The sequence below is a fragment of the Mytilus californianus genome, unplaced genomic scaffold (genome assembly GCF_021869535.1).
Source record: "Mytilus californianus isolate M0D057914Y unplaced genomic scaffold, xbMytCali1.0.p SCAF_10, whole genome shotgun sequence".
Taxonomy (NCBI): Eukaryota; Metazoa; Mollusca; class Bivalvia; order Mytilida; family Mytilidae; genus Mytilus; species Mytilus californianus.
The window spans coordinates 61595893-61608452 of record NW_026262582.1 but is presented as its reverse complement, the minus strand read 5'-3'; the positions used below and the strand labels follow the sequence as shown (position 1 = coordinate 61608452).

At 31.6% G+C, this 12560-nt stretch overlaps 2 protein-coding genes across 2 annotated transcripts in view; one reads left to right on the top strand and one right to left on the bottom strand.

Annotated features, from left to right (window-relative positions):
• LOC127718341 (uncharacterized) overlaps nucleotides 1-9159 on the top strand; it is a 25742-nt gene extending 16583 nt beyond the window's left edge. Inside the window, exons 5-7 of the mRNA XM_052224339.1 lie at nucleotides 284-423; nucleotides 1919-2115; nucleotides 3044-9159. Of these exons, the coding sequence (XP_052080299.1) occupies nucleotides 284-423; nucleotides 1919-2115; nucleotides 3044-3239 (533 nt within the window). The 3' untranslated portion in view covers nucleotides 3240-9159. The remainder of the gene's footprint in view (nucleotides 1-283; nucleotides 424-1918; nucleotides 2116-3043) is intronic.
• LOC127718336 (uncharacterized) lies at nucleotides 8667-12560 on the bottom strand. The gene has a single exon (XM_052224333.1). It carries the CDS (start codon nucleotides 12237-12239, stop codon nucleotides 10038-10040), a length of 2202 nt encoding a protein of 733 aa, XP_052080293.1. The 5' UTR covers nucleotides 12240-12560; the 3' UTR covers nucleotides 8667-10037.

The following is a 12560-nucleotide window of genomic DNA, read 5'->3' as shown; positions in this document are numbered from 1 at the left end:
ATATAGTGAAAGAAATGAAAAAGTCCTTTCTCTCTGTTTAAAACACTGTCCTATACCCATTATTATACAAGAAATACCATATGTAATGATCACTTCAAGCATGCACATGTAAAACAAACTTAACAAACAAAATATATATGCTATGTTGCCTCACTTAAGACATTTCCTTAATATTACCTCCCATCTGTGTGTTTCGATGTTTGCCAACATTTAGCAAAATGTTATTTTCAATGAATAAACTATTTGAACATAATATGTTTTATTCATGAATATTTTTTTTCAGGGCAATCAGCTTTACATGAATCATGTAGCTATTTTAACACATCTCAGTTCCAAGCAGAGCGTGCCAACTTCCAGGAAAAAGTTAGAGAACAAATTGTGGGCAGATATGAAGAACTGAATGCTGATATTACCGATTTACAGGTGAGAAAATATAGCTTTCAAGGTATTATATGCTCCCTCTGGGAGTGGTGGCTATATATTGCATTCATTTTGTCTGTCTGTCCTTTGATCCATCTGTCCATTCATCGCATTAATATTTCAGTCACACCTTTTCTCAAGTATGACTGAACAGAGTGATTTAAAATTTAGTCAGGCGCTTGAAAGAGGCCAGCTGTAACATTTGAGCACTTTTAAGATCTGTCATACACCTGCTTCCTGCTTTCGAATACTTGAATTATGAGTGTGGGTATGCTTAGCATAACAATGCCTGCAATGCTTGTTTGTTTATACAGTACTTACAAAGAGATTCAGTTGTAAATCCCTATGAGGAGTGACTTTACATAGTTAAATATGGTGATGTTGGGGTGATTTCAGGTGCTCAGGAAGGTCAAACAGAATATAAATAATAATATAAACGAGAATAGACATATAAAAATAAAATTGACGAGAATAAAAACAAATATGAAAAATAGAATACAAATAATCATACGTGGTATAAATATTCTTACAGAATCAACGAAGCTTAAAACATAAGTTGACTGGTCAGGTTTCTAAAAATTATGATATACAAGTTCTTGACTTAGGACAGAAACATGCAAATATCGCAGAATTAAACTTGAAAAAGACCAGTATAACATTGAAAGAAATGTTTTTTGTACTAAATCACTTTTTTTGGTCTGTAACATCTTGCAAAGTTTAATGTGTAATAGAAATAGAAATTCTTTATTCATCAGTCACCATCCCTTGTGAGTTTGAAATTTCATACAATGATTAAAATTATTTTGTTAAAACAATGGTAGAATACAGTATAATAGAATGATGAACAGTAAGTGTACAGATTGAAATAAACCATTAATTTCCCCATAGGCGACAATCATAGCCTTTTTCGAGATACAGACTTTAGAAAGTTGATTTTTTTAACGAAACCTTGCTAGAATTAAAGAAAAGTTATTAGGACAGTATTTTTTGGTCCAAAAAATATAGGTTCGCGTTGCTTTTCTTAGAGTAATTTGTACTTATCTCCCATTTGCACTTAAAAATACGTGTCTTATCCTATCGTTTAAAAGACATCTCAGTTCCTTTAGGGCTAAGGAAAATAATTTATTTGGCCTTTGGTAAAATGCAGAATGCACAAAGTCTCTAATAAAAAAAAATAACGGGCGCACATATCAACCAATCAGGATTAGCTATACTCTTAATTCTGAATACCATGTTATGCTCATAAAATGGCTGCGCCCATAAAATCTAATTGTTTATTGTAACCTACACACATGAGAGAGACAATGTCAATAAGGAAGATAATCATTAAATAATAAAAGGATTACTTCCCTTTGTATATTAAATAACTACCTACTAACATCAGCTAAATTTGAAAGAAGCATTGCTCAATATTCAGGAAAATGTAACATAAACTTGTTGTTACATTTCATTTGTACATTTGTATGTGAAGTTGCTAAACAATATTCTACCTTTTTAGGTAAGTAACATTGCTCGACCATCTGAGTATGAAAGTGCCATTAGGAGTAAAGAAAGAGCCAGGGAAGACATTCAGGTGGCCAACAATGAACGTCCAAGACTTTTGACAGAGGCTGAGACACAGAAACGTGAAGCCGAAACACAGGCCAAAATTATTATAGACAAGGCAGAATCCGATGCTCGTATATTAGCTAACAGGTAAGAGAATATTGTTTTTTTAAAGTTCAAATCAAAAATACTGCATAGATGGTCTGGTGGTAGTATTCTGGCCTTAAGTGTAGAAGGATACAACTGGCTCCCTGGTATCTTGGTAGCAAGGTTGCCTTAGGTGCAGGAGGTTGTCAGTTATATCCTTATCCAGACTTTTAAATTGATATTTGCTGCTTCCTGCTAAGCCAGTAAGGGGAAAAACAAAGACTGGTTGATTTCGTAGTCAGAATAATGTCTCGGCTGACATTCATGACATTGTTAAATAACCTCCACCATGTTTAAATGTGCAGCTAAATTTGTGTAAGTTACCCTAGTCACCACCATTTTTGTTTTGACTACTACTGTGGATTCATTTATTTTTTGTGGGTATCAATTTTCGTGGATCGCTAAAAACTTGCATATTCGTGGATATTTGATTTCGTGGTTTTGCCAATCTCTGTATACAAAGCCTATTGAAAATATGTTATTCGTTGAACATTTGAATTCATGGTTCACCTGTCCGGACAAAACCCACGAAAATTGGTATCCAACGAATAATAATGAATCCACAGTACCTGTAATTGCAAAACCCCTATTGTATGATTATGAAAGGGCCTCCCAAGTTACTGTATAATTTCCCCTTGGTGAATGTCTGGCTAATGAAGGCTCATCACTTTTACCTTTGTCACCCCTGACATACCATTATACAATGTGAATTTTAAACAATATCAGTCTCAACTATTCATACAACAAAATGGATAAATTTAAATGGCATCATGCTGGGTTTTTGTTTCAGTGGAAGTTTCTCTATGGTTAAATTCATCCATTGAGATCCCTGTCAATGCCAACTTTCAACTCCTCTGTCGAGAGAAATTGTGAATGAACTACTCATATTAATGCATTTTCCAGAATAATAGCCTTTTTTATCCTATTTTAGAGCTACGACTGAAGCACAGGCCATTATTGCCCAGTATGAAAAAGAGGCTGAAGCATACAAGAAGATCGTTGAAGCTTCAGGACTTGGATTCACGATTGATGGTTTCATCTCCTATCTTGGTGTACGAGTAATCGCTGATGCAAAGAATCCTGTCTACATAGGCTTGGACAGCCCAGCAAAGACTGTTTATCCTTAAAATGTTTAACACATTGTGTATGTCAGATTTGTCTCCCCTTTTCTGCATCCTGTCAAATTGGAATATTTAATTTTTTTGCAGACCAATGTTTAATATGATATAAGCTTACAAAATGTGCAATAAAATGAGATGAAGATTTGGAAATTTAAAAAAAATATTAAATTTTGCTGTACAGTACAATACAAAACATTTTTTAAAGAAATATTTTCTGAAGAAGAAAACAAGAACAACCAAAAAATTTTTTGGCTTAAAGAATTAGGTATTTTGATATACCGTCTAAGCCTCTTATTGTCTCCCCCTAGATTTGGCAGACAAATTTGACATACTTTCATAAGTTTCATCTTTCTCAGGAAACTTGTATCATTCTGTGATCCTTACATCTCAGTTTTTGATTTATTCTTACATCTTGTTAATATTATGTAAACTGTTAAAATATACTTTAGCATTCTGCAGAGATTTTCTTTTGTTTTAGGTAAGTTTTACCCAATTCTTTCACTTTAATCATTTATCTTTGTTTTGTTTTAACATACTGTATGATTGATGAATGTGCAAAGAAATGCTGAATTTACAGTAGCTTAGTGCTAACAAAAATTACAAACTGTTTTGATACTATTTGATAAAAGATGTGCTACTGGATATGTTCTTTAAATAGACAAAAATAAGAAGTTTTTATTTCCCTTTTAATGTGAGTCATAATAACTTATAAAATCAGGGTATTAATTATCAACAAATTTTTACATATTAAACTTGTTTTAAATCCGTTTCTGAAACTCTCTTAGAAGATTTCAAATAAATAATGTGTGCACACGAATCCAAGAGTGTAAAATATGTGCCAATCATTATATATAATGTATATATTCAGTGATCCAATGACCTACATTGTATTGTTATCTAAAGAGATTCAAATATTTTACCAAGTACAAGGCATTGCTATATATAAATAAGATCAAAAGCTGGTTTGACAATATGATGAGAAACTCATATAAACTAAATATGACAATGAAAACTCCCCACCGACTATCAGTTTTAAGATGCAGGAATATTTGTTATAATTCAAGGAGAAATATGTTTTATTAGTGTTAGGGTAAATTAGTAGATAACATAGAGATATGACGTGTTTTTAAAGGAGATTTTGAATATGTTAACCAAAAAGATAAGGCATTATTTAGTCGTAGCTGTTGTAGAAAATATTTTTATTAGTTGTTGTATTCTTTTTAAAATACATATTTTAACAAGATTTGAGTGAAAATTCAGGATAAGTTTCACATGTGAAATATTGGTTTTTATTTTACTTGGAAATCATGAATTACAAATGTAATAATAGAAGTTTATATTTAACAAAAAGAAAGGAATATGTGTTACTTGAATCTTAAGTCAACTGGGAAATATGACAGTTATCTTGAATTTCATAAAAAGAAAGTATTTATCTTTTAGATTTCTGTCTTATTATTGTAATGTAAGTCATTCAATTGTTTACCCTTTCTACTTGTGTCTATAACCCTCTTAAAAGATTTGGGGCCTCTGTGGCCGAGTGGTCTAAGTAGTTACTACTGTAATCACTAGCCAGTCAACACTGAGGTTGTGAGTTCGAACCCCGCTCGTGCGGGTGCACTCGACTCCAATCTTAATTGAATAGGATTGTCAGTTTTCCTATCGAAGGTTGGTGGTTTTCTCAGTGCACTCTGGCTTCCTCCACCGATAAAAACTGGCCGCCACGAAATAGCCAAAAAGAGGTGCTTAAAAGTGGCGTTAAAACACCAAAAATCTAATCAAATCTTAAAAGATTTGCTTTCTCATTTATATTTCTAAGATTTACAAAAATTTCTTTGAAAGTTTGTAGTAAAAGACCTCTTTTTAAGATTTGTTTTTTATTTTTCATTTTATATGAGATTTTTAAAGTATTGCTCACTGTTTTTGTACTCGACTTTTCTTATTTATTAATTTTTGTTGGTGTTTGCTCCATGCATGTTTGTAAGTGTTCATTCTCTATTATTGTATGTTTTATGATGACTTTAAATTGTAATACATATTTTTTGAAAAAAGGGTGTTTTTTTCAGAGTTTGTATATAAAATGCTTCTTGTGTTTAATTTGCAACATTTGGGTTGACTTTTTTGTATTGTTTTGAATGGTGATGTAATAAAAAAGAAGTTATGTAATTTTGAAAAAAATGTATTGTGAGAACTGTAGCTTACTGCTTTGAAATATTATATAACCACAAGAATTAATTTTTTTGTGACTTTATACTGTGAAACCACTGTTGAGAAATCCAAGGGGGGATAACTTCAATTGCTTTGTTGTCTGAAAATAACAAAATTTATTATATACTTAGTAGTAAATACAAGTCATGTCATGATTTCAAAGGCTTTATCAAACCCCTAATCTTTATAAAGTCATGTCATGTGAAAAACATAAACTTGAGGTATATTTAATAATGTATATGATATGGCTTTTTCAATATCACACAATGTATCAACACCTAAGGATGGTCACTACTCATGTTTCAAAACAACAAGCCTTTTTGCAGACTTGTTATAAATTGATAGTATATAAATAAAGGAACTAAAAAAGAAGAAAAAAATTATGGGTCCGTGTGCTTGTTTTCGAGATATAAGCTATTGAAAATTTGGCTGGAAATGATTCTCTCTAGATTTTTCATACATTTAACATTGACACCTTTTTTCTTTCAAAAACTATGAAAAAATAACAAGGACTTTATAAGATTCTCAAAGATGGCATTTTAAACTATATGTAATCAAATTATGGAAGAAAAAAAATAAGATTTAACAGGCATAAATTTTAATGGCACTACATGGATAAAACCAGAGGATTCTGAATACCTTGCAAAAATTCAAAAAACAAGAGGTGCAAACATCCTTAGCCAATATAATCCCTGGACACGAGCTCTTGGAATTAAAATGGTGTCACTGGTTGATATGTATGTGATATTGAAAAAGCCATATTATATTTGCTATTTATAATTGAAAGTGGCATTATAACACAAAAGCACATATCAAGTTATTGTGAACAAGAATGAATAAGATAACTTAAATCATTCTGTCTTCTTCTTTAATCAAAAACATGCCTAATATTTCTAGGATATAACTTTGAGTTGAGCTGAACAATCAAAAGTGTGAATACTTTTATTTTTTTCTTAGTTCACACTGATGACTTGCTGTCAAGTATATTTTCTTACTTTACCCAGATGACTTACTGTCAATTATTTGTAAGGGCAATAACTCATGAAATCAGTAACACATTTCTAATCGTCAATTTTAATCATGCTTTTTAGTCACTCAGCTGGAAGAGATGTAAAATAATCTTTGTTAGTAAGAAGCTTAGAATACATTAATGAAAATAGTTGACATAAACATACCAGTGATTTTTAAGAGTAGAACTTTCCCTTACCCTAGTGTCTACCTCCTTAATACAGAAATTGATGTTTCAGATAACAATGTTTTTTCTGCAATTTGTAAAAAGTGCCTTCCTTTCCTTATTGCTGAGACAAATTCTGTAGATGATATATATTTTCATATTCTCTCACTTATCATTTATTCATGTTATAGGTATTTATGCAGTAGTAACCTTATTTTGAACACATTTACATATCTTCAATAAAAAACAAACCAAGAGGTATGGTGAGAGCCTTTATTTGGCCCCTAAAATTTCAAACTTGAAAGAAAAATGGTCTTTGTATATGAAATTTTTCAGCAAATTATCTTCTAGTTTAAATATTTTGCTAATATCTAGTTAATTATCACATATTTTTGGCAGATTTAAAGATTTAAAACAATATAAAATGCTTTAAGGTGGAAGGTTAAAAGTTGTAATGTTTGATTGATTTTTGCCTGCTAAATGTCCTGTGGCAATTATTTCTGTAATTATATTCAGGGCGACAAATTAGTGAATTCTCTTGTAAACATTCAAACAATCTTATTTCAAATAAACATTTGACTTCTAGAATTTTACATCCCAGGGGCCAAAAAGGTTTTTTTCTTCATTTTTATACAGAATTAGAATTGCTTCTCTAATGTATAAAGATTGTAATGTAGTAATCTGGCATTATTTTTAGAATACTAAAAGATATATGTATATATATATATTAATGTCTTCACAACACATTTAGTTTCGTTATACTTATCCAATCATTAGCATGTCTAGTTATATTAGTTTTTATGTTGTTATGTTGTCTGAAAGGGATGTGATGTACTTATGTCTTATAATGTAGTTCACGTTTTGTACCTGTCTGTAAAGATTTAGCAAAGTAAACAAAAAGTATTGTTTTGGTATCATTAAGCAGGAGTTTAGGTTTTTTTTTAAAGATAGCATCATATCATTCATTATAAACTATTACTAAATATAGAATAATGGAATTTTTGTTTTTGATACTGACTTAATCAGCAAGAATATCAAGCGAGCCCGTTGTGATAGTTGTTTGTTTGTTTGAATGAAGTCACATGCATTTCATTGATAAATTGACGCGGATGGACATGAACATGTGACGATGCTGCCCTGGTACATGACGTTATTGCCTAATATTTTCGAGTATATGATAAATCCTGTCCATAATCTTAACAAATATTATGCAGTAAGATCAAAGGAAAAATGTACAAACTAACAATTATTAGTCATATCTAGACGAAACATGTTTCTGGCTTATTAAAATATAATTCTGGTATCTTTGATGAGTTTTAATTATCAGTAAATAAATTAATTTTGGATGTAACACGTCTTCTGATTGGTTGAAAGTGTTTTGTCTATCAACTCATAGACATAATTTTGTCATGAGATAGTGGCGTCATCAACGTTTTTTTCATGATTTACTCCTTAAAACTGGAAATTAGAATTAAATTATAAGGAATGACTAATATTTTTTCTGTCTATTCGAAATAACCTAAAAAATGTGGTGCACACTTTTAGATAACCCGCTACATGGGTTATTCAGTGTGCACCACATTTTTGATGTTATTTCTTCAAAAAGATGAACCAAAATAAGAGGAGAGAAACAAATTTGAATACATTTTTAAGAAATGAAATTAAAAGTTTTTATAACTTTAATGTCTCTTAGGAAATAGATATGATAGGGTTAATGACCATGATCTATATTCAGTATATATCCGTCATTATGCCAAAAGTTATTTTATAACTTAAAGATAATCAAAATATCTTAATATTTATTTTTTGCTGAGATTGGTGACAATCAAATAGATCTTTTAATTTCAAAATTCAAAGCATGTTCAGCCAGAGGTACATCAACAAAAACGTTGAATAATGTATAATTTGTAATAAAAGATCCTATAAATGTATTGTGCAACATGTTGCTTTTGCCAAACAAAAGTACTAACTGAGCATACTCCATAATTAGCTGAGCATGCTCCATAATTTGCAGAGCAAGCTCTATGAAAGGTTTTCTGAATTAAAGGATGATCTTTTTAATCTATGAACCTATTTACACCAATCACCTCCATTTTGTAATAGTTCTATCATTTAACACCATATGGTTTAAAAGAATTGCAATTTTTATTAAAAGCTATGCTAACAGGCCTAGGTTGTTTCATTAAGGTATGTTTGGCTTTAAAGTCAATGATTTGACCCGTCAAAGTAGCACACATGTAATACCATTATATAAGTTAGTAAAATTTTCATATGATATTCATGTATGCCTCATTTTGGCTTAAGAGTCATTTGAAGTGCCAGTGTAGTTTGAAAGTTAAAATGAATATGACTGCTACCAACTAAAATATTTGAAAAAGAGTCACTATTTTTCAAAAGCTATAGGTTTGTTTTTAAGTACATACATTGTTATTTGTATGATTTGTTTCTATAGTAACAAACATAATTGTACAATGTATTACATTTTTATGGCAACATTTGTAGAACCATTGTAGTTTATTTATATTTTGAATAAACATTTTTACCTAACTAAACTTCATTATCCTCTAAAACGATGTTGAAATAGGAAAATAGTTTTGATATCGTACCTAATGTGTATTTCTTAATCCCTTTGACACAATTTTTATGAAACACCAAGTTGTGAACACTACTTGCATATTTAGGATGATAACACGTTTAATTAAATATATAAGGTTTCTATCCTACTAGTGCTAGACAATTCATGGAGTCATAACTTTGATTTTTTTTAAGGGAATGGCCATATAAAGATAGCAATATCTTGTTCTAGGACACTGAATAGCTTTACTTTTTCAGACAATCTTTTATTTTTATGAAGATTGATATGGATTTTTATAATCCTGTTATACAAGAAAATGGTACATACAAAACCTTTCGAGTGTTAACTAAGAAAAATGGAGGAATTTGTGCAGAAAAGCAGAGGTTTATAAGTATTCTAGGACATATGAAACACTTAAGTCTGGATTACAAAATTATAAGCCTGGTATCTTTGAAGAGTTTATAATTATTCATTTATATAGTCAGCAATGATTCGAGCGTCATTGATAAGTCTTTTGTAGACGAAATGCGCGTTTGGTGAACACAATTTTAATCTTGGTATCTACGATGAATTAATTTCCTATGGTGTTAGCGTTCCGGTTTTAAAAGCTGATACACATATGCCTGTGTTGAATAAAGAGAAAATTGATGCACATGGACAATGCCATGGATAATCAGGACATAGATTTTATTGACTTTTTTGTTCATTTATGTGTTAAAAAAAATTGATGCACATGGACAATGCCATGGATAATCAGGACATAGATTTTATTGACTTTTTTGTTCATTTATGTGTTAAAAACGTAGTTGTATTTGCAGTAAATTTCCAAGGCGAAGTAGGAACTATTGGTCTACTGGACTCCTTGCAAATTTCTGAACATTGTTAGTGTTTCTTGCAAACAGAAAAGAATTTCAATCGATGTAGATTCTCGCGTACGATTTTCCACATAATCTTGGAACCAGTAATTGAGAAATCCCTTCTGTTTGGACGAGAAAGCATAGTATAACATTTGTAGTGCCGATATCACAAGAGAACATAGTTTGTCCTCAGTCCAGTCGTCATCTCTAGGGTATGCTGTTTTCATTGCCAGAAAGAGCATCTTTAAATAGTAAGTCTTAAAAAGAGGCAAGGACTCTCTGTATTTCAAAATCTTTAAAGTATCTCCGAAAGTAGTTGTCTGTGAAATCAGTGTACCTGGCTCAGTTTTTGAATCGAATAGATCTTCACTGACCACATCAGAAGCCTTCTCTCTCAAATACAGAATCTCTATGTCATTTATTTTAGAAATGTTGGAACTGGTCGAATAATTCTGAAGACATTCAAAGCTGGTAGTCTGCATGCAACAGCCAACGCTACTTCCAGGTTCAGTCAACCCCTCATTATCATGTAAATCACTTGTCCTTTGATTTATGCCACATATAAGATTTATTTTGTCTGGGAAACTTGTACCATCTGAATTATGTTCATCAACACTTTGAGTACTCGTTCCATTATTTGTACATTCCATTTTCTGATCAGAATGATTCGGACGTTTTGGTTTGTATTCCTTATATCGGCTTTCTTGATTTTCAGATGGTGTTGCCACTCTTGTGTTTAGGGAAATGTTGCTTGACTTATTTACTTCTGATGTTTTGATGCTTATTTTATCATTTTTATCAACATAACGTGCTGGTGTCTTCATTTGCTCTTTTGGACAGACTATCAGATCTTTTACAGATATTGTATTTTCTTGTATGTTGTCACCATAAGCGACCTCGTAATCATTGGCTTCATGTTTTGTTTTTTGGAATACTGATTCAACACAAAATCTTTCCTTAAAATCTACTTCTTGATTTTCTGACTCCTTTGACTCTCCCTCCTCGTCATCGCCTCGGCTGAATAAGGGCTGGATGGTTAAACCACTTGTAGACATTATTGTTCTTGGTGGCTCATTACCTTTCAAGTGTTTGGATCCACTTTTTTCGATGACATCATCAGACTGCTGAAAGTGAAATTCCTTTAGAATTTTTAGAAGTCTATAAAGTGTCTTTTCTGTACTTTTGTGACTGTATAACGAAAACACAGCTTTTTCAATGGAGGAAAAAGAAATTCTCCAGGTATCGCTGTATTTATAAGTCCACGACGACTCACCTATTTTCTCTGTAGTATCAAAATCGAATGGAACAACACATATTTCTTCCTTGTCGCACAGTTCTTTCAATGTTTGAAGAAATTCGTTTGGATGTAAATGAGTAAGCTTCTCAAGAACTGGTGGAATATACATCTTATTTGGAAATGCGATGCCAGGTGCAATATCTATGTCAATTTCAACAATATCTGGCGTTGTATTGCAAATGTATGTCAAATCTAGTTTCGCACAAGGCCCATGGCGCAATGGTACCCAGTCATCATCGTATTCATCTCCACTGTTAAATCTGCTAGATGGAATAATATTTTCTGGTATCTCAATTTCAGACAGAGCAGAAAATAAAAGGTCTGAAAAATGCTCTTTAAACATCTGAACAGAAATTACTCCATCAGTATTGATAAAATCTTCAAATTCCTTCAATGTTTTCCTGTCCTTAACGGCCAGAAACACAAAACCTTTCTTTTGTTTTGCTTCCCGGGCCTCGAGAACCCCTTCTTTTGATAAAGAATCAATTCGTGCTACAAAGTCGAACTCATCTATTTCTCCTATTTTCGTTCCGTCATAAAAACTACCACCCTTGATAAGGGAAGACTTAAATCGTGCATCAATTTCTCCTACCTTTCGAAGGAGAGAAGTTATGAAACATTCTATACTTGTAACAATCTCCGTAGTTTTAGGATCGTCCACGGAAACACATTGTTCAAAATCGAGCGCATTACAAACGTTGGTCAATTCAATTTCATCGAGTGACAATAGACCAGAGGAAAATTCCTTGAATTTGTTAATGCTATCTTCATCATGAAGGTCCTCGTCCCAAATCCTATCTCTAATACTTGTATGGCCCAGCAAAGAATTGGAATTATCAACAAATTTCTTATTCTTATTAGGCAGTGCTATGCCCTTCACTTTCATAAAGGTTTCCATACTATCTAATCCAATCCTTTGTATAAAAAACTTTATTCTTTTAAATCAGTTGCTAAATGACTTCCTTGTTTTGTAGCATGCTCATGCATTGTGTATTGTAAATCAGTTCAAACGATAACATACACGGATATTATTATTTATTACACTTTGATCTGTCACATGATAGTCACACTATTTACATTACATGTACACATACGTTTTTGTTGGTCGTTTACTACCTGTCACAGGTGAATGAATAGGAGATAAACATTACTATGAAAAATAAATAAAGATAATTTGAGAATCAATAACTGTTTGAAATGAATAAATATAATTTGAGAA